Source organism: Stegostoma tigrinum, chromosome 33 (genome assembly GCF_030684315.1).
Source record: "Stegostoma tigrinum isolate sSteTig4 chromosome 33, sSteTig4.hap1, whole genome shotgun sequence".
NCBI lineage: Eukaryota > Metazoa > Chordata > Chondrichthyes > Orectolobiformes > Stegostomatidae > Stegostoma > Stegostoma tigrinum.
Genome location: NC_081386.1, coordinates 32,957,659 through 32,983,663, shown reverse-complemented (window position 1 = coordinate 32,983,663; position 26,005 = coordinate 32,957,659). Strand labels below are relative to the sequence as shown.

Sequence of the window (26,005 nt, the reverse complement as noted above, 5' to 3'; positions counted from 1 at the left end):
CAGAGGGCTGATTCTTTAAATTGATTTAATGCTGAGTTAGATTTTTCAATAGACAAGTGAATTAAAGGCTTTTGGGAGCAAGCAGGTAGGTGGACCTGAGACCACAGCCAGATTTTATTGAATGGTGGGAATCTTTTTAGAAGTTTTTTGGGATGTGAACATGACTAGAAAGGTAAGTGATTATTGCCCATCTCTAATTGCCCAGGTGGCATTAACATTGCTTATGGTCTTGAGGCATCTTTTAACATGGTGACGAAACGTCTGAAAACTAACCTTCCAGCTCAGCGAGCAAACTCACATCCAGATCTTTTAACCAGACAGGGTAAGGGTGGCGGATTGCCTTGCCTGATGGACATCAGTATACTGATGGATTTTTATGACAATTGACTTTTGATGGTCATTAGGCTAGCTTGTTCATTGAATTCAAATCTCACCAGTTACGGTTTCACTATCAACTATTTAAGTAAACCTGAAGGGCCAAATGATCTACTGATGTTCCTATGATTGTACTTGAAGAGCAGACCGGTGTGGAGACAATACTGGCTATGTTATTATTTGTACAGGGAGGCAACACAGGTATTGTGGGCTGCTTGGCTGATTCCTCTGCTGTAACCATTCAGATTCAAATTTGTATACATCAAGAATCCACAAACACATGAACCATTAGTGACATTGATTGAGGATAGTGGGAGAATTCCTCTTGAAAATAATAAACTGACAGCACAGATGGGATCTTGGTTTAACATCTCATTTTAAAATGGCATCTGAGTGCAGCTGTGACGTTCTGACGTGGATATCACTCTCACTGAGTCAGCACAAACAGTCAAGGATTACTTACAGATGGGGAGCTTACGTAGATACATGTGTGAATAGATGATAGTTTTCATTACTTAAGACAAATGATCTCTGCTGTATTTGTGTATAAGGGAAAGACAGTCAAGCTTCATCTTTAATTCTGAACTGAAAGTCTGGTGTGCTGAATCAAATTAATTTTTCTTCTAAATCCTCACCTCATCTTTCATTCTCCCTCACTTCCTGCCCTCTTGATTAGCTCATTAGCTGGAAGATGTTTGCAGTTGGTGGTGTGCATCAGTGGCAACTGCATTGAGCCTGTTATGGTGCTTTTGAGTGACCACTGGTTCAGCATTCTTGAACAATGCTGCTACTTGAACAATGGAGAATGTCATTTCCTGATCAATATACAACCCTGCACCAGCATTACTTTAAAAAGAAATCAGATGATCTGGCAGTTAATCATTGGTTGCGCAATGTAGATATATGCAATTTAACTGCTGTACCTCTTGTATTACAATAATAACAGCACGACATAAAGTACTTCATTTTCTCTAAAGCATTTTGAGACATCCTGAGGTTATACAAAGTGGTGTATGATTTTTTTCTTTCAATGCACTCAGCTTTGGAATGAATCAGTGCTCTATTGAAATGATTCAAACGTCCTGCTAGTTTAATTTGCCATATTAAGTTTGACTTTGTAATGCTACACTCCGGCCCCCACTAGAGTTTGACTTTGGTTGTTGGTGTTTAAGTGTGTTAATTATGCTTGTATTGCAAACAGTTCAGTGAAAACTCATTAAACTCTGTTAAGTTTCCTTGGATGAGGTGTTGCCTGGAGGAAAGATTGAGCAAGTTGCATGCATGCGTAAGCATTGGAGTTTAAGAATTCCTGGTGATCTTACTGAAAAAGAAGATTGGGGGGGGGGGGGGGGGGGAGCTTGTCAGGTTGGATGCAAGGACAGTATTCCATCTTGAGGGGCAGCCTGGAACTAGGAGACGCTAATTTAAAGTTTTTAGCTGGTGCAATGTACAGATACGCTCCCCACCCATTATTGCCCTCACTGCAATGGTAATAGAATGTGTTCAACTACCAGCAATCACTGTGTTCCTGTAAAATGCGCTCAATTCATAGTAATTCAAGGTTGTACTTATTGAGGATTAAGGTAGTACAGGCAAAGTTATTTGCATGATTTTAATTAAAAGTGTACAATTAAAAACAAGGTGCTAGAGACTCAGACAGCACCTTTGGAGAAAGAAATAGAATTAATGTTTCAAGTTCAAATAACTCTTCATGGAACTGGAGAGGTGGAAAAGCCTTAATATTGTCATTTCTGGCTCATTTAAATAAATTTACAATATAAAGTTCATTTTTTCCAAAAAGGTTGGAGTAAAATAATTATGAATACTGCGGTGTAATTGTGTTTGAGATTGAATGCTATATGACTCACTTTTCTTTATTTTACCAGGTGAACGAGTCTTGTGTTTCCATGGGCCATTGCTTTATGAGGCAAAGGTATGTGCTCCAGAAATGTTCTCATTCTGAAGAGTTTTTCTGCTTGGTTGAATGGAACTTTCTTTATTTTACTTTAATGACCAAATTATATTTGGTCTGTTCTCTCGATCATAAAAATATCTATCTCTTCTGTTCAATGAAAACAGCTCTTAAAATCTAATCTGAAATATATTACACCATTTGATCAATATGCTGTGTTAGAGAGAATGAAAACAAAGTTACTGAAAATAGAGATTCATTGTATTTAGGCAAGCGATTAAATAACATTTAATGGATTCATCAGAACTGAAAATGGCTTGCTTATATTTACCATTTTATCTGTTAGGCAGCACGTGTAGCATTTTCTCGCTTTACTGCCTGTGGAACTATTTTTATTGAGAAACCTGAGTAAAGATCTCTCTATTGCTGAGTGCACTCAAATTTTATGATCCGAACAAAGGTAAAGGCAAACTCGAATTACTGGTTGGTTGATTCTATGGATGAGTCGCATGAGGGCAGAAGGATTCTGATTTTTGTATTCTAGAAAAAGCTTAGTTTTGGAAACTTGTGCTAGTCTTAATTTCAACTGAGTATGGAGAACACGAATTTGCAATTCAAAGGAATGATTATTGTCATGGATATACTCTGAACAAATATTATTTAAAGAGAGAGATAGATAAGAACTGTTATCATTTGAGGTGGAGCAGTAAGCTAGTGGTAGGACAGCAATACTAATCAGTCAAGTTTTGCACTCCAGACAAGACAGCAGAACAAGGTGCTGGAATAGCATGTCCACATTTGAATTTGCTGGCTAGATTTTGGGCTTTATTAGCATGAAAACTTGATAATGATTTTTGTTGTGTAAAATCAGGACCTACAAGGAAACAAAGCCCTTTGAAGTTATGCTCTCTTATTTGAGGGAGTTCTTTTTAATGCAAGAAGCAGTGATGAGGCCAAATTTCACAGTAGATGAAGGAAATTAAGGGTAGAAACACCAAATGTAAAAATGGCAATTACTGACTTGAGAGACTTAAACCTGTTTTTGAAGATTTGAAATATGGAACAATAAAGAACTATGCATTTGGAGACGATAATTGTCTTCATTTATGCTGGAAGGGGTTTGAGGTGAATGCTGTGCATGTACCTAAAAGATAAAGTAAGTTATTTAATGTCCTCCAATGTGTTCAGAGGAAACTGATGCAAAGGAACAGAACAGGAGTGAGAACCAAGCTTAAGGAGCTTCTGGGATGATAAAAGAATCATTATATACTGGAAAAGAAACCAGGTTGCTATGAAAATAAGTTGCAAGTCTGAACTGAATCTGGAAATAAGCATCAGACTTTTCACATCTGAAATGAAAGAAGAGTTAAAAGTCATGGGTAAATTAAATAAAACCGTTAAATAAGGAGAAAGAGTTTGTCGACTGCATCCTTCTGTATATCATTCTGTGGAAGAAAATAGTGACAGAATTATAGTGAATTTCAGCCAGATTGTTTTAGAAATGCAACCAATTCATTGTTGCTCAGAAAGGAAACTGTCCCTCCCACCCTGCTCACACATAAATGCAGCCCCCACTGTATAGATTTAAATTATAAACATCAGAACAGGATAATATTTAACAGTTTTGAGCCTGTTTGTCTGATACATAGCATGACTTTATTGGTTTGTTTCCATAATCCTATAAGTACCCATATCTGACAAAAGTCTGTCTGTCTGTCTTTTTCTTTTTTTTCAAATTTCTTCTTTGGAAGGTCCTGACAAGCCATTTAGTTTGGGGATGTACAATAAATGTAGTCTTGTAAGCATCATCTATGCAATAACAGATGATAAAAGCTTGTTCATAAGAGATGAAAGCCCACAGTCCTTTTCTTCTCCATGTTGTCTGGATCAAACTGGTTAAAGGAGATTTTACTGATATTTTCTAGTCTGAGAGATTCTGGTGAGGATCTGTTCTCTGCCCAAGCGCTAAGTAATATGTAATAAAGCACTTCCACAATTTTCTGTTTTAATCATCATGGTCCCTGGTTTATCGCCCCTTCTGTTATTAAATCTCTCTTTGCCCACTTATGTTCTGTACTGTTTTCATCATGTCTCCACATTTTTGTTATCAAAGACAGAAAGGTTATTTGGGTCTTTCAGCTTGTGTGCTGCTCAACAACATATCACCTGCAAGTTGAAAATACAAGTCTTGGTTGTTTCAGTAGCCTGGGCTTTAGCAACCCCACCTCAAGTTTGGCTGATAATGTGGCTGATACCTCATGAACCTTGAGAGACAGTTTGGTCATGTCTGGTAGTACACCCAAAATGATAACGTTCATTTTCTGTTTTTGATGACTGCCTGACCAATTTGCACCATTTATCATCAGTGCCTTACTTGAAGACGGATGTGGTTGCATTGGAGGCTTCTCAGAGAAACAGTTGCTGAACTGATACCAGACATAAGCCAAATCCCTTATGAAAGTGGTGGATAGGTTGTTGGAGGTCATTCTGAAAGCAAGGATTTACATGCTTTTGGAGAGGCAAGGAATAATTAGGGATAGTCAGTATGGTTTTGTGCAAGCGAAATTGTATCTCAAACTTGACTGAATTTTTTGAGGAAGTAACCAAGAAGATTGAGGGTAAAGTTGGAGATGTTTATTTCGACTTCAGTAAAGCCTTTGATAAGGTTCTGCGTGGTAGACTAATTAGTAAAGTTAGATCAAATGAGATTCAGGATGAGCTTGCCCAAAGGGTACAAACTTGGATGTACAGTAGGGGAGAGAGTAGTGATAGAGGGTTGTGTTTTTTTAGGGTGGTGGCTTGTGACTAGTGTTCTACAGGGATTGGTGCTGGGTCTACTTTTGGATGTGAGTTTGCTCGCTGAGCTGGAAGGTTAGTTTTCAGACGTTTCGTCACCATTCTAGGTAACATCATCAGTGAGCCTCCGACGAAGCGCTGGTGTTATGTCCTGCTTTCTATTTATCTGGTTAGGTTTCCTTGGGTTGGTGACGTCATTTGGTCTACTTTTGTTTGCCATTTATATAAATGATTTGGATGAGACTAAGGGGGGCATGGCTATAAGTTTGTGAATGACACCAAAATTGGTATAGTGGACAGTGAAGAAGTATATCTAAGGTTACAAGGAAATCTTGATCAATTAGCTCAATAGGCTGAGGAGTGCTAGAAAGAGCTTAATTTGGATAAATGTGAGCTATTGTGTTTTGGTGAAACAAACAAGTGGAGGACTTGTACAATTAATGGTGGGGCCCTGGGTAGTAGAGTAGAATAGAAAGACTTACTAGTTCAGGTATGTAATTCTTTGAAATTTGCTTTTAGCACACTTGCCTACATCGCTCAGACCATTGAGTTTAGGGGTTGGGACATCAGGTTTAGGTTGTACAGGATTTTGATGAGGGCTCTTCAGTAGTATTTTATGCAGTTCTGATCGTCCTGTTATAGGAAGGGTATTATTAAACTGGAGAGGATTCAGAAAACATTTACCAGGATGTTATCAGGAGTGGAGGGTTTGAGTTCTAACGGGAGATTGGATGAACTGGGACTTTGTTCACTGGGACATGGGAGGTTGAGGGCTGACCTTAGAGGTTTATAAAATCATGAAGGACGTAGGTAAGGTGAATAGCAAAAGCCTTTCCCTTTAAGGTGAGGGAGTTCAAAATTAGGGGGCATAGTTTTAAGGCATGAAGAGAAATATTTAAAGACATGAGCAGTTTTTTTTATAACCAAGTGGTTAGTGTAATGAACTGCCAGAAGAAGTGGTGGATGCAGGTTCAGTTACGCCTTTTAAAAGACATTTGGATAAGTAAATGAATAGGAAAGATTTGGAGGGATATGGACCAGGTGTGGGCAGGTAGGACTAATTTAGTTTGTGATTATGGTCAGCGTGGACGAGTTGAACCTGTTTGAGTCTGTTTCCATGCTATTTGATGATTAGAGAGATTGAGCAATTTAGGCCGATACTGTCTAGAGTTTGAAAGAAAGTGGGGAGATCTGGTTGAGCTATACAAGATGTTAAAAGGATTGACAAACATGTAGAGCAGATGGTTGCCCTTGTGGGGAAATCTAGAACAAGAAGCCATAGTTGTAGCCTAAGGGGTAACAGATTTACTACAGAGATAGAGGAATTACTTCTCTCAAAGAGCTGTAAATCAGTGGAATTCACCACCCCAAAATGCTGTGGATGCTGGAGTATTGAGCACATTTAATGAAGAGATAGACAGATTTTTAATTAGTAAAGGTTTGAAGGGTTATGGAGAGTGATCAGGAAAGTGGAATTGAGACTGAAATGAGATCAGCCGTGCTTGTATTGAAAGGCAGAGTAGGCTTGAGGTATTGAATGCCAGTGTCTGTTTCTAGTTCTTATGTTCTTTATTCCGTTGAAGGTGCTGACTCTCACTGGCTTTTCTTTCACAAGTGTTGACTGTCTTGTAAATAGCAGTCAGGAGTGGCCGTGCCTCATCTTCCTCAAGGTTCCTGGAGAACAGTTGTAATGCTTTCACCACACAAACCAACTTAGGCCAGGTAATTTGCAAGGACTGGGAGTCTTTTCAGAACCTTGTGTGCAAACTGACTGGTCTGACAGTTCACTGCATTGCCAGGGCACTTCACAGTGACAGTTTTGGAGAAGTGTCATTGTTTACCCAGTTGCAGTCATTACATAGATGTGGATTTTATTAGCTGCTTCATGTTTCATTTGCATAAACAGAACTTGAACAGAGAAAAGGTTTGATTACTTCTGTGTGTTTATGATCTGGATTAAGTTAAGTGTTTTTCAAATTAAGCTTTGATTTCCTAAGCAGATGGCAGGTAAATCAATGTAAATGTTGTGTTCACTTTTGAACAATTCCATTTGAAATTAAATGGAAAGAAGAATTCTGATTAGCCTACACTCCTTTATTAAAAACAAATCCTGTTAGCATCCTAGCCTGTTCACTTTCCACTGGTAGTCCTATGGTCAATTATAGGGATTTAGCAGCAGGGTTTTCTTTTCATTCCCTGCGAGGATGGCAAATGCTAGCAATAAGACCTGTGTCCCTTTTGAGTGTTCGTCCAACACAACTTCAGAAAATAGGAACTGATTTTTCTGTCTCCTCCTCTTCCATATGAGTATTTGAATTCTGTTTAAGGTAATTAAAGTTAATACTGTTAGGGTAACTGAGTTTCGGTGACTCAGCACATCCAAACCATTTTTATTACATGGGAATTTGTTTAATATTTTGAGAATTACGTTTGTTTGTTTTAGTTTATGCTGAGTTTTTCTTATTTAAAGTGAAATGTGTTGGTGTTCTGGTTTTTTTTAAACCAGCAATTTTGAGAGTGTGTCAGTTTGATGCAGTCTATTTCTCTATGAATCCTAAATTGGCGTGATTTCTGATATGGCTTGTTCGCGAGTTTTGAGAAGATTTGTAGCTCAGGTTGAGGTTCTGGATGTGAGTTTGCTCGCTGAACTGGAAAGTTAGTTTTCAGACGTTTTGGTACCTAGAATGGTGACGAAATGTTTGAAAACTAACCTTCCAGCTCAGCGAGCAAACTCACATCCATGGCTTGTTCAGTTTAATATACAAAATCTGGCCTGGGGTTTAGTGGTACAGCTTTGTATGTGGAGTTTACTATCTATCCCTAAGAAATTCATTGCACGTCTTGGTTTTATCCAGGGCCGCCGCCGCCCAATAGAAAGGTTTGGTGACTTTAATGTCAGGATGTCAAACTTTGGCCAGCAACTATCAAGGCCAAATTCAGTCCTTCCTACGTTGTTGGAAAGAGTACCATACCCTTGAGTGTCATGGGGGTGTACTTGATCTGTTGCAGCTTTGGAAGCAGATATGAGACACCGCCAACTTGTTAAGAATGGAAATAATTTCCTTACGTGATCCCTTGCACTTGGCCTTATTTCTTACAATGTTAGTTACTGATGAATGTATGTACCTTTTGACTTCAACATCAGTTGAAATAATTCAAAACATTTCTTGTATGTTATGTTATTCCTAATGATCCCTCAAACTTAGTGGCATTTAAATGAGTGCTGAATTTAATTTAGTTAACTTTCATTAATTTTTTCTATTGCAGTGTGTAAAAGTTGCTATAAAGGACAAACAAGTGAAGTACTTCATACATTATAGTGGCTGGAATAAAAAGTAAGTATTAAATATGAAAAATTGACAGTCTTAGACACCGTGCATGAGTGAGGCGGATATTGTCCAGATGCTTTAGGAGAACCTAGAATTTTGAGAGTTTGAGATCAATTGAATTAAATGAAAAGTACTTTTGCAACACATTGGTAACATAAATGGTTGGAGTAATCTATTAAAATAATTCCAAAGAACGAAAACCACTGATGGTATTTTACTTGTAGTTAGAGGCCATGTGATGGGAGAATTTGAGTTGCATAGCTATTTTTCTTCACTACTTGACAAAAAATGGGATTTAATTTGTTTTATCATATTAATGGTACACTGTGAAAACACCAAATGTCTTTGCAGCATTTATACTGCAAGGTTACAATCAGTCCTGCCCCTCCATTTAAGGATGACGTCTATTCAGGCTTTCAGCATTCTGCTGTGGCTCTGCGTGTGACTGAGCAGGCTGATTTTGGACCCACAGCTTTTCTTCATATCAGAGAAGACTTGCCATGAGATGGTGGAATCTGGAGTACAGGATTTGCTTCCTTTTATTTCCTTCTGTGCCATCACCCTGCCTCCAAGTCTTTGGAGCCTGACCCTGGATTCAGTTTGATGGACATTTTATCAGCATTCCGAGCATTTTGAAGCAAGCCCTTCCCCTCAGCCTTTGAAGACAATGCTGCTATGCTTCAAGGGAATTTCGAAATGTCTTTGAAGTGTTTTCTTTGCTCTCCCAGCAGTATTGGCAATTTGAGAGTCGATAAAGGACAATCCAGCCAGTGGCTAGTCCATCAAGGTTTTGTTTCAGGAGTTTTTGCCTGAATGCTTGTGGACCTGGCATCAGGAAAGCCACAGTATGGAATTCTTTCATGGCTGATGATTGACTGACCGTAATGAATCGTGGATCCAGCTCAAATGGTGTACTGCTCCTGTTTTCTGTTTCTGTAGGCAAGACAAAATTCTAGTTTTAAAATGAGTTGTAAGTTGAAGGAAGTTAATGTTGAACTGTAGGATGAGTTACTGAAACTTTTACTTGGTGCTGGAGGAAAGGCCAAGGTTTGAGAGTTGATGTAGTGACATTTCCTAATGTTGTTAGATAAACACAAGCTGGAATTTTGTGCACCCTTCTGCCTGGGGACGGGAAAGCAGACTGGTGGAGGGGGTTGTAAAATCAGCTGGCAAGGTAGGGTTATTCCACTTATGATGTACTTGTCTTTTTGGAATTTTTAATGGGGTTGGAGCCATCAGACAGGCTACTGTCTGCCACAGTTGACCTTTTTTGGCTCCTCTGGCACGTTTGTATTTTAATGTTTCTGCAGTCTGGGAAGGAATGTTGTGAATTTGCTGCATTGTTTATCAACACCATTGAGTATCATTGATCATGTGAAAACAAATAGGCAGGCTTGATTTCACTTGCCCATCATGTTTACAGTAGTGTTGTCACCGAAACTGTATGAGAACTTCTGTTTGAAGTTCTCACCTCTTGAAACATTCACGTTTAAAGCAAGCAGTCACCTGCCAAGAAAATGATAACTTCTATCCATTGCATGATGTAATTTTCATTTTGGAGATGGTAATGTATCATATGCATTCTGTTAATTTCAGGCAGAAACAGCTGTATGTCCTCACTTGCTCAGGATCTTTCTCAATAAATCAACCTGTTCAATTAAGCAGCTGTTCCCCAAACAACACCAGCAAAATGTTTTGCACTAATGACATTTTCTAAACTTCATTGATTTCTGTGATTATAAGTCAATGATGTAGTAAATGTTCATGTAAATTTCACTCTATAATTCCCTTTGTAATTTTCCATTAACATTCAACAGACTAAAACATAGCAATAAACGTGTTGAAAGTTCAACTGTTTGAGAGCTGAAAAACCCATCAACAGAAGAGAATTGGAGCAATTGGATAAGCTAATTTAAGCAATTTTGAAAGATCCTTTTCAGCTGCTGCTCAGTGTAAATAGACTTAACTCTGAATCAGACAGAGTTTTAAAAGTATTGTCATGCTGCTGCCGTGTTATGCTGGCCATGACGAATTATGTATGAATCTCACCTGCTGTAAGTAATCAAGGTTATAATATGGAAATAGGACTTCAATGGCAGATGGTAGTCAGTGGTTGTTCTAATATTTGAGCTAATGCTAAATGCTTGTGGGCAAAATACTTGAGCAATGGACGTACGTAGTTTGCAGCTTCTCAAACTGCAAGATCGGTTGTGTTACTCTAAAACACTTGTGCGCCTCCATATAATTATTTTGTTTAGAAATTCAGAATTTGTTTTCAGAACTTAAAAACTGCAAGGTTTTTTTTAAACAGCTATTCAAACAAATAAGATCTGTCAGATACTCTTCTGACACTGTTTTGCCTCCTACTGTTCGTGATCTGGCCTCGATGACCAGGTACTCCTTTGCAAAGAGGAGGAGGATGAAGTATGAGTAGACACTTGTCGCTTTTGAGTGATTTAATGTGCTGATTTATTCCCTAGAAGAGGCTCAGGTTCTGTTCGTCTTTTGAAGAAAGAATGACACGGGAGACTTGTAGGGGATTTTTGCTCATTTGAAGTTCTTGGATGAAAGCAGTCTGGGGATTTGTTGAGCTTGATGGGGCGGGGTGGGGGAGTGTGCATTGGTGGCTTGCTGTTGAAGCAGGGTATCATTGTAGTTCTGTATCACTGTTCTCTCTCTAAGCCAATGTGGCTGTGCAGCAGCTTGGATGTTCCCCAACTGTTGGAGAACAATTTGGGTTATTCCATGTTTGCAGCTGCACACAGGATTTAAAGCACCCAAGCACTAAAATTAATAGCTCCAATACAACGGTTCCTCCTAATCTTTATTTGTTCTTCATTCTTGACAATTCTCTAATTATTTCTGTGGGAGGTTCATAGCTAGACTTTGACTAAGGACGTGCTTGACCTTTGGCATTGAAGTCTCTGAGGCATCTGACACACATAATGTTGAGGCACGTGCAAAAGTTGCTTGGGTGCTGTAAGTATTTAAGGGTTGCAGCTATCTGGAACTGCACCCTGGTAAGTCTTTACACCTCCAGAAAGAATGAATCAATTTTGTCAAGGTGAAAAGGACTGAAAGAAACTGATGTTCTTTGTATCAAGATGATAACGCATTCTAATAAGGACCTTTATAAGGTTGCAGTGCTTCACTTCCACCTTACATGGTGCATATTTTGAATGGAAATTTATAACTTGCTCAAAGCAATCATGTTTTGGCAGTTAAATTGACACAAATAAAAGTATGTGGGTTTATTTTTTAAAAATGTTGAGAGAAAATGACATTTATTTTTCACTCTTGGAAGTATCATGTAAAGAAATTGTGCTGAACTCAATATTTTTAAATAATTATTATTTTACAAAAGAAACACATGGATAAACTGCAGAAATTATTGCTGTTAGAAACATTTAGTCTTTAGCCACATTGCAACAATGTCTCCATTTTGCACTTACCTTAAAGATGTTTCTCTTACTACAAATGTTATTTGCCTTGTCACAGTGCACGTGACATTGGTCAATGTTGAAGGAAGCAATGTAAATGTTGGTATTTTGGAATAGATTTGAGTCCTGAAGATATGCTTTGTATACAACTATAGGTTAGGTTAATGAGAAAAAGTACCAAATATGTAATTCTTTATTGTTTCACCTATTTAAACAGCTTAGGTCTGTGGTACCTTCAAGATCGCAGGTATTGTAAAGACTAGTTAGAGTTATTTTACTTAAGACTGAACTAAAATGTCATTATTTTTCCATGCTGCTTCACAGAATTATTTTCATTTTATCTGGTTTTGAAACTGCATAAACCCGAAAGTTGGTTTTTGCAGAAAATGAACATTTGAAGAGATAGAGGTGTGAATTTGTTGGAAAGTCTATAGCATAATTATTTAAAATAAATAAATATGGGGAATATTTCTTAAATTGCTTCCAAATGTGAATACTGCATTGAGTCAGGCAGAATGTGTGAAATGGTCCCAATTCAGACCTTTTTATGCCAAGTCAGTGTGTCTTGTCTGTTGGGCATGATTTTGAACCTAACCTCTGAATTAGCAAGAAGAATGATTCCAACATCTCGTTGCCGGCTGGTTAGTGCGCGTGTGCAGCCATCGGCTGAAATTAACATCTGGCCATGTGTGAGATCTGTCGTGGTCTAATAGCCGGTCAGTGCATGCTATCTGACTTGAGGAATAGCTGTTTGGTTGAGAAAATTGCTAGATCTGTGACTCCTAAGTTCTGGCATCTTTGGGAAGGGAGGGAACAAGATTTTGCTCAGCTTAAAGCTGAATCAACATGAACACTGTCTCTGGGTTAATGATGGTGCTTACTGATATTAATGTAGGTCATGTACTGTTTGACACGCTATAATGAGATGTCTCAAGTTAATGCTAGTATGAATTTTTAAAGATTTTTACGTGTATATTTAAGGAAGAAGGATGGTCTTGAGACTGACTTGTCCCTCATGCAGTGTCACATTAATATTAATATTGTTAAGTTATTCCGCTTATGGCTTTTCATTACCATAGAGTACTTTATCTAATTCTGCCATCAGATTGAATTGTTTTATTCACTATAGCAATTCACAGTAGAAATCAGTGAGTTTGCTTTAGGCAATTTGCCTTTAACTATCCACTAAAATCAGTGCTGTCACTGCAGATACTTGTATTTTGCATACCACCGTTTAATGTAGTCGGAAATCGTACACCATTTCTGTGCTGAACACAGCAAGAGGTAAAATGATACAGCACAGAGCAAGACCATTCGACTTAAGCCTGTGCCAGGTAACTGAAAGAACTATTCCTTTATTCCCACTATCCCCTGATTTCTCCACACACACTTGCAAGTTCTTCCACATCCAGAATTTATCTAATTTCTCTTTGAAAGTTATTATTGAAACTGCTTCTAGCTTCCATTCAGGCAGTGCATTCCAGATTGTAACAACTTTCAGGCTTTTTTTTTTAAAAGTTACTTTTGTTTATTCAACCTTAAACGCAGCAAAGAACATGTATAACCATCTGCATGGTTATCATGATGAGTTTGGAAGATTTCCTTATTAAAAAGGCCAAGGAGAATGTTAAATGCAAAAAGAAAACATTTTAATTCATGTCCTTTTTTGACCTTCAGAATGTCTGCATGTTAAAATTGACACGTTACTTTTGCAAGTAGTTACATTTGAATGCATCACACAAAGCAAGTTCCCACAAACAGCAGATGCTAATTGAGCAGTTCTCATTATTGATGACTTGTGTTTGAAGAATGAATGAATGTTCGTTGGCAAGCTGAACAACTCCTTGTCAAATGATGTTATTGTACCCATGGATGTCCACAAGAGGCAGGGCCCAGTTTTGACCTGTGATGTGAAAGTCTACAGAGGTGTGATGAAATGCTGGCTTGAACAAGTGCTCTAAATCTGGAGTGGGCTTGAATCCTGTTATTTGGACAAGTGTACTGCTAACTGAGCCAGGCCGATACTGTGCATAATGTTTGTTTCCAAGACGGCACTTGATGTAGCCGGAAGGTTTCGAGGATGAAGCTTCCAAAATATAAATGTGCTAGTTTCGTGAATTGTGATGTCAACTTGTAACTACAGTACAAAATCAAAAACCTGTTGGGCTTCAAATGCTGGAATTTGTACATCTGCCCTTGTATCCACAAATTCATTTATTTTTACAATGATCTTACTGAATGGCAGATGACTGTTGCTCCTAGTTTGAGTCCACACGTTGTGAAATTTGCAATAATATTAAAAGTGGGAATATGAAGTTTTCTTCTTCAGTGATTTTTTCTACTTTATGATGGATAATATCTGGGATTTGGCTGTCTTGACCAAGTTTTCCACAGTGCACTGAGGTCACTTAATTCTGATTCTTTCTTTAGTTTGCATTTATCTCCAACTGCCTTGCCTTGACGGTTTGTCAATGTCATGCACATATCAAAATAAATATTATTTTATAGAACTTCTAGAGCATACACGGGCCTTATACTCCTGCAGTTAGATTTTTTCTTTATCAATTTTTTTTTGCTTATTAGAAACATTGACATTCTCTTTCATGCCACTTGCTGGTAGAGAATTTCCTACTGAATGTTCAATTTTCTGATAATTTTTAACATGAGGAAATGCAGCACAGAAGAAAATAAATTGGCCCATTGTGCCATGGCAACTGTTTAATAGTTAGATAAGCAATTAGTCTCTGCCATCCCTCTCTCCACCCACTCTTCTCAATAACCTTGCAAACCTTCCCCGATTCCCATTTTGAAAGTTACTATTTAATGTGTTTCTGCTATTTTGCAACATGCAGCAACTCTGTAAATTTACATCATTCTTTGTTACTTTAAATTTGCTTTCTAAATAACTGGTCTGCTATTAGAACATAGAACATTACACCACAGTACAAGCCCTTCGGCCCTTGATGTTGTGCTGACCTGTGAAGAAACAGTTTCTCTTTGTACTGTATCAAAATCAGTCTTGAATTTAAATATTTAAGCAACTTGGGCTTAACCTTTCCACTCGATTATCTCAGCTTTTTCCTTTTTGTCTTAAATTTATGATCTGTAGTCACGGACTCAAACACATGCTAGCATATTTTTGTTTACTCAGCCCTAAATAACTTGATCAATCCTGCCAGGTTTCCTCTTGCTCTCTTGGCTCTTATCTCTGTGCCAGCTTTTCTATTAAATTAACACCACTCCTTATCTGTGTTTCATTGAAAAATTACTGTGTCCCAAGTGTCAAGCAGTGGGATGAAAGATGCTGAGCTTCCAGTGTCCTAAAATTGCACATTGTGAGAATTCAGGTTCTGCTTGGAATTGACAGAACCAGCATTAACATAGGCAAGCAGCCAGTGGCTTGATTATTCCCATACCAGAGGCAGGGGTGAGCTGCATGGGATGGCTTCACTATTCCTGTCAATCAGGAATGCTGCCCTGGACTGAGTCATGTTCAAGAAGTATATTTGGGTCACAGTGGTATCTGCAGATGATATGATATCACCAAATGAAAGCACAGTGGGTAGAAAGTGTTTCAGGGTGAGATTCTGAGGGCCATTGGCTATAGTAGGGATTGGAATGAATATTAGGTACAGAAGATTGTATCAGGCTCATGTCCAATATAGTGATAGTTAGGTATGGAGCATAGGATTGCTGCGGATAGAAGATTAACTGAGCATTGTGTAGTGAGTTAGTGAAGTTGAGAGGTTGAGGAAACAAAGGAGCTCTTATCTGTAGCAGAAATGAGTGAATTCTTGGTGATGTGATTTGAATGTGCCAAGGAAAGTTGAAATATTCCTGCTTGCTGATCTGAGCTTGTAAGTTGGCTCAGCCAGTTTCAGAAAGTTGGTGAATACTCGGCTTTGGGCTTCACTGACTGCTGAGTATATTGAATAGCGAACTACTGGAATAAACGTATTGGCTGGAACATTCTTGGGTAAATTATACTTGGAGATCCAAAATATGAATGCTTATAAAATGATGACTCTATGACAGACATTGTCTAACTCCTCATTTAAAAATATCACATTCTTGTGTATATTTTTCAAGCCTTGCATGCCAAACAGTCATTCTTTTGTGATATCTTGAGTTTGTTTCGGTTAAAATTGGTTACTTTGTTCTTTTTCTGTAACGGTAATGTGGAAGCCATAAGGCGAAGCTTTGTGAACCTGTACTTCAAATCCTGTAACTGCTAATCTTGGGTGAGATACTGATTGCCAGCATCAAAATGCCCTGCAGTTTAGGCATTATTAAACTTTCTTTGGTTAGCTGAATGACTATGGCCACAGGTCAAACTGCTGAATTATTGATTTTTAGAAAATGGGAATGCAGTCATGTGCTTTTAGTCTAGAAAATTCCCTGCCTCTGATGCCTCCTCAGAGGCTTGCTTCTGTTAAGAATACCAGCTCGTTGTAAGAATGAAACCACGTGTTCAGCTGAAGTCTGGTGGTTTAAAGTGTTGCACAATCCTCTGTTGTATCATAAGGCCATGAGATATGCACTGTTGTGACTTGCTTAGGTCAATTAAAGGGCAGACTGGCTGGTTTTAATTTTTTTTATTGTGACCCATAACGAATGGATAATCCAGTTTTCCTCCCTCTGCTTTATAATAACTGAAACTTTGCAAAATTAGTTCTTGTTTTTTCTATCGTGGGTTATTGGTCACTGATTCCAGTGAACTATCTGTCTTCTCTTAATTGCGTGAACTGTGTTTTTTAAGTTTTACTTCTTTCTCCTCTATCATATATAAGCCTTGCACATGTTACAGTTGTAATTCCTCAGTTTTTGTTGATTTTGTCTTGTCTTATTACTTTCTCCCTCGGTTTTTAGTTGGGATGAATGGGTTCCAGAGAGTCGAGTGCTGAAGTATGTGGACACAAACCTGCAAAAGCAGAAGGAACTACAAAAGGCTAATCAGTGAGTATAACTGAACAGGGCTTGTGAATGGAGAATTGCAACTGTTGGCTTTGTCACTTGATACAGGGTTTATTGGATTAAAGTTTTGCCTGCAGGAAAAGCAGGGAGAAATTCTGGCAGAAGAAAATTGTGTAGACCTATGTTATTTATGTTTGGCATAGTATTGGCTTTGTTTCCATCAGGGTATCAGCTTGTTAACAAATGCGTTTTGTGTTGCTTTCTTTCTGGCTGAATAATAGTGAATTTATTATTCAGACTGATGCTTTGCACTACAGACCAATTGGTCTGCCCTCAGCTAGCAGCTAGTCTACTTTGCAAAGTTGACTTGTTTCTTTTTCTCACAAATGAACATTTTAACATGATAAATGCATACAAGAACATGGAAATGTCTGCAGAATGTTCCAAGGTATTTTCGTGCTGCTAAAATGGGCACTCCAGCTGCGTCACATGGGATTGATTCTCAATGGCTTCAAGGATGACCTCCTGTGCATTAATCGACCTCCAGTGCTATCTTAGTAAAAGCTTATCTTGATGTTGAAATGTCTTTTACTATCACTGCTTGTTCAGGAGTTCAGCATTGCGACTTTGACTGAGCACTGATTTACAGTTGGTCTCTCTTACTCCATTCTGATGTTCAAAAATCTTCAGATCTTGCTTTTTTTTTTAAAAAAAAGTCTGTGGTAAGCTTAATGTTCAGTGGGCTGCTTCTCTTATTACAGATACCCCATAACTACTGTTTATGTCTGGTAATAGTGCTGCCTTGAGAACAATTAGAGGCCAGTCAACACCTCCAATTTTTTTACAACTTTGTCATGCTTTGCACAGGTTGACTAATTTTTTTTCTCCCCACTTGCCATAAACAGTACCTGAAGGGGAAAAATGGAAGTAGGCACATTTACATCATGCTTTTTTAACCTCTGACCCACTGGTGGAGATGTTTAAACGCTGGGTCCCATTTGCCCCCTATAGATGGATATAAACGATCCCATACGTTATTTCAAAGCAGAGCATCAAATTTACCTCAGCTAATATCGATAGAATTTCACAAAGAACAGATTATTTTGATAGGCATTATCACATTGTTGGTTGGAAGTTCGCTATATGTGAAATTGTCATGGATCCTATTTTACAACAGTACAGACATTTCAAAAGTTGTTCATTGAATATTCAGTCCTTTTGGAATGAATTGAGTATGAATGATGCTGTAAAATTGCAAGTGCTTTATTTTAAAGCCTTTTACAGCCCTCTTGAACTGCTATCCTTGGTTATTGGAAATGTGTCAGTGAGATAAATTAGAAACTAATTCATTTTCATGATGCTGATTATTGACCAAGAGCCTTGGCACATTTCACACCTGCCTGAGTGAGCAATCTGTTTAATGTTTCATCTGAAAGATAGTACAGTGCTTCCTCAGCACTTAAAAGTTGCTAAAAAGAGCCATGAAGTCTGCATGAAAGGGTGTTAGAGGCAGGAGCTATCATAACAAGAAGTATTTAGATAATTGCTTGAAGCACAATGGGATACAGAACTACAGAACGAGTACTGGAAAAAGATTGGAGTGGATAGGTGCCCGATGGCTGGCAGGGATGTGTTGGAATCAAGGGCCTTGTTCCATGCTGCCAAACTCTTTCTCTCGAAGCTTTTCCTATTGCAATCATAAAGACTGATGCACCAGAAAAAAATTTGGAAAGGAAGCAGCAATTTACATAAATTGAAGGCTGCTGTATGGCTGGCATGGAGATGCAGCAGGAAGTGCTAATTGTGTTAATTAGCTGATTAAATTCAAGCCAGACATGTTGGTTCTGATTAGTCAGGGAGTTGCCATGGCAATGCAACAAATTGTCAGTCTCTATTCCATATAGTTCTAAAGAAGATTCACTGGATCCAAAACATTAACGCTGATGTTTTTTCCTTCACAGATGCTGCCAAATCTGCGGAGCTTTTCCAGCAGCTTCTGTTCTTGTCTTTTCCTCAGTACTGTGCTAGGAGTTTCTGAATAGAACATGCACTCAGGCCTTTTGAGTGGGTGGGGTTGTGTATGCCCCAAGCATCACCACCACCCTGCCAACTCAGATGTGTATGTTTGTGACTGAGTCAAGGCTGACACTAGGGTACTACAACAAAGCTCCAAATTTCTCCGATCTTTGAAAATTGACCTAGTTATTTGAAGTGATGAGTTGTTACTTTAAGATATACAACTTATTCTGTAGAATTATTTCTGCATTCTTGATGACCAACCCTAATCCTACTAAGATGCCTTGTCATATTATGTGGTATTTTGCTGTTGAGCATAATTTTGTCTACAGCCTGCTAGTCGATCTGGTTAGCTTTCTGATCTTGCATCGCATTGAAAAACATCTTTCCGTTTCCCCACATGTGAGCGTACAAGTAACAAGTAAATTTAGGCCATTTACCCCTTTGAGCCTGCTCTACCATTCGGTAACACTTTTGAAATCCACAAAATTACTTACTCACATTTAATGGTTCCCTTGCCCAAAAGATTTTTATCTACCACCCCCTTTAAAATATTCAATTGCACAGCTTCACCTGCCTTCTGAGGCAGTGTGTTCCAAGTCTTGCAGCCGTCAGAATTGAAACTATGTTAGAAGCGTAGAAGTAAAACAAGAAGTATTTACATAATTGCCTGAAGTCCCATTGGATACAAAACTACAAAACAAGTACTTGAAAATGGGATTTGAGTGTATAGGTCCTTGATGGCTATTCAAAAGGGTGAGTGCTGCTTAAGAGGAAATATCCTTGCCACGTTCACTTTGTCAAAACAACTCATGATCTTATACACTTCAGTTAAGTCACCCCATGCTCTCCTCGACTCTCATGGCAAAACACCTGAACTTTCCCAGCATAAAACAATTCACTCATTCCAAGTATCAATCTAGTAAACCAATTACTGAGCTGCCACCAATGCATTTACGTCCTCCTTTAAATAATGACATCAAAACTGCATGCAGTGTTTGCGACAGAGTCTCACCAATTCCATGTATGGCTGAAGTTTACCACCCTTCCTTTAATATTCGATTTCTCTTGTAATAAATGGTACAATCTCATTAGCTGTCTTGATTCCACGCTCTATTTGCATACTGACTTTTCCGACTCATGTACTGGATCCTTCTGCAGCTGTTCTCAGTTTAAATAATGCTTTTTAAATTCTTCCTGCCAAAATGTAGTTCATTCATATTTATTCACATTATACTTCATTAGTCAGATTTTTGCTCTCACGTTCAACCTATCTAAATGTGTTTTGCATCTTCATTATGTCCTCTCAATATGCTTTCCTATCTATTTTGTGTTTATGAATTTAATTATCATACTTTCACTTTTTTCCTCTAAGTTGAGGTCCAAGCGCAGTCTCCTGTAAACTTCACTTGTGTCATGCTTCCAATCAGACACACATCTATTTACCACACTTTCCTGCCACTAGTCACTATCCCCAAGCTGATATGTACCCCACACCATGAATACTTTTATTTTTTGCAGTAACCTTTTGACAAAGCAAATTATCCAGTGCCTTCTGAAAATACAAAAACAATGTCTGTAGGCTGCCGTCTATCCACTATGCATCCTGTTCCTCAAAGAAATCTGATAAATTGGTTAAACGTTTTATTTTAAACCATGTTGACTCTTCTTGAATACCTTGTGTTTGTCAAAGTGCCTACTAGTAACTTCTTTAGTGAGAGATAATGGGAACTGCAGAAGCTGGCGAATCCGAGATAACAAGGTGCAGAGCTGGATGAACACAGGCCAAGCAGCATCTCAGGACCACAAAAGCTGACGTTTCGGGCCTAGACCCTTCATCAGAAAAGGGGGATGGGGAGAGGATTCTGAAATAAATAGGGAGAGATGGGGAGGTGGACCGAAGATGGATAGAGGAGAGTATGGGTGGGGAGGTAGGGAGGGGATAGGTCAGTCTGGGGAGGACTGACAGATCAAGGGGGTGGGATGAGGTTAGTAGGTAGGAAATGGAGCTGTGGCTTGAGGTGGGAGGAGGGGATAGGTGAGAGGAAGAACAGATTAGAGAGGCAGGGATGAGCTGGGCTGGCTTTGGGATGCAGTGGGGGGAGGGGAGATTTTGAAGCTGGTGAAATCTTCTGCATTGGGGAAACCAAGCGGAGGCTTGGGGACCGCTTTGCAGAACACCTATGCTCGATTTGGAATAAACAAATGCACCTCCCAGTCGCAAACCATTTCAACTCCCCCTCCCATTCCTTAGATGACATGTCCAACCTGAGCCTGCTACAGTGCCATAATGATGCCACCCATAGGTTGCAGGAACAGCAACTCATATTCTGCATGGGAACCATGCAGCCCAATGGTATCAATGTGGATTTCACCAGCTTCAAAATCTACCTCCCCCCACTACATCCCAAAACCAGCACAGTTCGTACCCGCCTCCCTAATCTGTTCTTCCTCTCACCTGAAGCCGCACCTCCATTTCCTCCCTACTAACCTCATCCTGCCCCCTTGACCTGTCCATCCTCCCTGAACTGATCTATCCCCTCCTTACCTCCCCACCCATACTCTCCTCTGCACCTGTCTTCTCCTGTATCCATCTTCAGTCCACCTCCCCCCCTCTCCCTATTTATTTCAGAATCCTCTCCCTATCCCCCTTTTTTCTGATGAAGGGTCTAGGCCCGAAACGCCCAAGATGCTGCTTGGCCTGCTGTGTTCATCCAGCTCCACGCTTTCTCAATTTGAAGGCTTGTAGTTTATGATTTGGGTTTGAGATTTTCAGAAGATATTTATGAAGCCTGTCCATCACCACCAACCTTACCACCACCATTGCTGACATCTACCATTCCCTGGTCAGCGACCAAGAGAAACAAGGCAAGGACATAACCTGGGTCTCAGTGCCACTGTGGTGCTCAGTCTCATGAGATGGGGCTTGCAACTTCATTCGGAAGTGCTTCCAATGTAGGGTGTCATAACCGCCAATTTATACACACCAATTTGGTAATGACCAGAATTTTGGTGATTATCAATATATATATTAGCTAGGATTCTCGGAAAGACACCTATTCTTTGAATTCGTACTGGGATTTTTCGTATCCACCTGATAATCATTTCTTACGGAGAGGGTATAATTTAGTGATAAGTTCAAAGTTTCTTTTATTAGTGCAAACATGGGTATTGATAATAGGAATGGCAAACTTTTTTTAATGTAGTCTAAATGAATGGCTTTTCAAAATATTGACACTGCTGTTTGAGAAGTGTTCCTTTTGCTATTAGCAAGTATTTTATTTTCTGTAAATTTGTTTATTACTAGAGAGCAATGGGCAGAGGGCAAGATGAGGGGTGCTGCACCAGCCAAGAAGGCTTCCACCATGCAACAGAAGAATGTTGAAATGTAAGTAACTTTAGTATTGAATCCCAGTATAACTTTTCTGGCATGTTCCTGATTTTTTGAGTCACTAATTTTAGCAAAGTTCAGTTAACTGTTTCATTAAGTTGGATTTATTGCCCTTTTCAAACCCCTGATTCACACAATACAAATATAGTCAGTGACAGCATTGTATCCAACCGGATCTCAAGATCTGACCCATTGCTGTCAAGCCAGAGGATCAACCCTGGATATGTGAAATTGGAGTTAGTGGAGAAACTGTGGAGAATCAGTAGTGAAGGGAAATTGTTTGTTGTGGCAACATAAATGCTCTCTCCTTTATTAACTTTTTTAAAAAACCAGGTGGCAAGCCATCTCTGTAGCATGGCTATGTAATTTAAAACTTAATTCTCCATCACACTGGAAACTTAAAATTTAATTTTTTGTGTGTGTATTCTCTGAGTAAGGTCCTGGGTATGTCTGGTTCAGTCAGTGCCTTCTCTGAAACTGATGTGGCAAAAATCTATTTGTCCCTTTCCTGTTGGAAAGCTTCCTTAATGACTTTTTTGAAAAAAAAATCATATTTGCTATATGTTTGATCGTTTTCTCTTTCAGAAAAACAAAGAAGAATAAACAGAAAGGTAAGCACACTTAAAATGTTTGAACCAAAGTTAAGTTTTATTATTGAATGCAGCCTTCAAACAATTGAAGAAATCATTACCTATGTACGAGGGTGTCCAGCAGAAGAGCTTATTCCTTTGGTTGTCTCAGAAATTGCTTACCTGTTCCAAGAGGGGTTCCTATTTGCTAGTTCTAGAGCAGCCTGTGTGCACAGTTGTGACAACCAGTAGGCAGCATGCAATAAACGTTAGTCTTGCTTGTGATAACCATATCCTATGATTGAATACTTTTTTTAAAAATGTCATTGAGGTATGGTTAGAAATAACAACAAGTTTGCACCTTTGGTGAAATTCTGACTTCTGATTCAGGGAATTTTGTTCATTTTCAGCCATCCACCTGCACAAGGTAGCTGTTGCTCTCATGTATGCACAGATGTTTCGGCTGCACAGGAGGAGGTGAGGTAGAGTTGTAGCACAGTTGGGAAATGGGAATTGGAGAGAAGATTTGAATGTTTGAGGCAGGTGTCTAGAGGAGTAAGTCTTGAGTGAATGGTGGGACCTGGGTGCTGGATACTGGCATGGGAATGTAGAGTTTAAGGTATGGGTTAGGCACTGGAGGCGAGCATGGGCAGGTGCAGCTAAGTAGAATTTATGCAGTTTTTATGGTAGGTTGACGTATTTCATGAAATAGGAAGAGCATCGTCAAGTGTTTTTTTTTTCCTTTATAGTTGTTACTGAGCTCAATGTGGAGAGAAAAAAGCAGTGTAATAGGTGCAGACCCTGTTGGATATTGACATGTCATTGCTCTTATAAAATTGTTTCTGGTAATCATATGTGGTGCCACAACAACTGACCCATTTGTAGTACTATAACCTGAGTGGGAAAACTGGCTTTTCCTTTAAAGCTTATGGAAGGATCAACTGAGTTCTTTCAGGCTTTGATAGACCATGTTGAAAAGAACTATATTCCTACTATTTTGTTGGTCTATAACTAGAGGTCACTAGAAGAACTAAAGAAGGTTTCTCCCCCCCCCACCCCCCCGGAACTTTTGGTTAGGGATGTTGTACCTGCACAAGTAATGGAAATAATTTTAAAAGGATGGTGAACAGGTAAATGGGATTGAAGAATTTACAGGGTTATGGGTGAGAAATAGAAATGTGGGCCAAGAATAACTGCTTTCACAGACCCGGTACAAGCATGATTGGTCAAATGGCTGCATCCTGTGCATTAATTTCTTGAGATACTGTGAATGGTTTGGTTTTGTGTTTGGAGAATTTGGCTAAAAACATGATAAATATTTGATCACTGTTTGAAATTGAGTCTTTTGGCTACTTGACTGATGCGAAATCCAATTAATAAAGAACAGTCAGGACTGACTGCATCTTGCACAGTAACGAACACAGATGAACATCACTTATGATGAATGTATAAACGACTGAACCAAACAAGACAAATTCTCTCAGTTGTGGCACCAATTTGTATAATGTAGTGATTTTTAGTAATACCGCATTGAAGTAATGAATATGTGTACTGGATATTTCCAGTGGTCAGTTATTCAAGGTCTTTAAGCCAGTGCTTCAGCTGATGGTAGATTACACGAGAGCAGTAAATTAGCTTTGCTGTGAATAACTAATTTGATCTTTTATCAGCCCCCACAGCTGGTGATGGAAGTAGCACTAGTGAGACACCACAGCCACCCAGGAAGAAAAGGGCAAGAGTGGACCCCACAATGGAAAGTGTATGTAGTTGACTAGAGTGTAACACAGCAACTGAATGTGTGTTTAACATCCAGTAATAAAACCAAAATTTAAGCTGGCATAAACTGAATCTGCAGATGATGATCCGAAATTCCTAGGATTACAGCCAACAAAGATGTTATGGGTAGCTCTGAATGAAGAGAGCTTCTATTGTTCTGTTTTGAAATTTTAACTTTCAAAGGCCTATGTGTTTGAGCTCTGGATACTAACACACATCCTTTCAAAGTGTTACTTCATGATGGTTATTACTCCATTAGGAAATGGGTCCCATTTCCCTCCTTCAGTTGCCACTTGTAGCTCTGAGTTCCATAGTGAATCAATTTGCTAATTTAGAAAGTGGAGCAGAAAGTTTTAGAATCAGTCTGGGTCTCATGAGCAAATTAACCAAAACAATAATTGAAGTACTGAAATTGGCAGGTTTTGATAATACACTTGGAGCTCTGAGCCTCTGTAAAGGAGAGGACCAAAGATTGGCCAGCAATTCTGTTTTGATTTACAGTCCAGAGATTCCTGCTAGCATGGCTACTAACTTTCCCAATAGCAGTTATGGATGGGCGTTAAATGCTAGCCTAGCTACCTGTGCTACATCCTATTGTTATGATCCCACCTGATTGTACAGGTTACATCCCAGAATGAAGTCTAGCTTAATAGGTAATATTTTTGTTTAACATAGCAGTCTTTCACAGAAACATAAGCATGCAAGGCTGCCCCCTCACCCCCATCCCAGGCCCCAAGATGACTTTCCATATTAAGCAGAGGTTCACCTGCACATCTGCCAATGTGGTGTACTGCATCCACTGTACCTGGTGTGGCTACCTCTACACTGGGGAAACCAAGCGGAGGCTTGGGGACAGCTTTGCAGAACACCTCCGCTTGGTTCGCAATAAACAACTGCACCTCCCAGTCACGAACCATTTCAACTCCCCCTCCCATTCTTTAGATGACATGTCCATCATGGGCCTCCTGCAGTGCCACAGTGATGCCACCCAAAGGTTGCAGGAACAGCAACTTACATTCCGCTAGGGAACCCTGCAGCCCAATGGTATCAATGTGGACTTCACCAGCTTCAAAATCTCCCCTTGCCCCACCACATCCCAAAACCAGCCCAGTTCGTCCCCTCCCCTCACTGCATCCCAAAACCAGCCCAGCCTGTCTCTGCCTCCCTAACCTGTTCTTCCTCTCACCCATCCCTTCCTCCCAACTCAAGCCGCACCTCCATTTCCTACCTACTAACCTCATCCCACCTCCTTGACCTGTCTGTCTTCCCTGGACTGACCTATCCCCTCCGTACCTCCCCACCTATACTCTCCTCTCCACCTATCATCTTTTCTCTCCATCTTCAGTCCGCCTCCCCCTCTCTCCCTATTTATTCTAGAACCCTCGCCTCATCCCCTTCTCTGAAGGATCTAGGCCTGAAACGTCAGCTTTTGTGCTTCTGAGATGCTGCTTGGCCTGCTGTGTTCATCCAGCTTCACACCTTATCAA

At 39.4% G+C, this 26,005-nt stretch overlaps 1 protein-coding gene across 5 annotated transcripts in view; it reads left to right on the top strand.

Moving 5' to 3' along the window:
* Nucleotides 1-26,005, top strand: part of morf4l1 (mortality factor 4 like 1) — a 59,671-nt gene that overhangs the window by 2,992 nt on the left and 30,674 nt on the right. For 4 of the 5 annotated variants that reach the window (XM_048562813.2, XM_048562815.2, XM_048562812.2 and 1 more), the window contains exons 2-7: nt 2,262-2,308; nt 8,351-8,418; nt 16,722-16,808; nt 22,090-22,170; nt 22,759-22,784; nt 24,413-24,501. In XM_048562813.2, coding sequence (XP_048418770.1) covers nt 2,262-2,308; nt 8,351-8,418; nt 16,722-16,808; nt 22,090-22,170; nt 22,759-22,784; nt 24,413-24,501 — 398 coding nt within the window. The remainder of the gene's footprint in view (nt 1-2,261; nt 2,309-8,350; nt 8,419-16,721; nt 16,809-22,089; nt 22,171-22,758; nt 22,785-24,412; nt 24,502-26,005) is intronic. The other variant, XM_059639185.1, reaches the window with a different exon arrangement.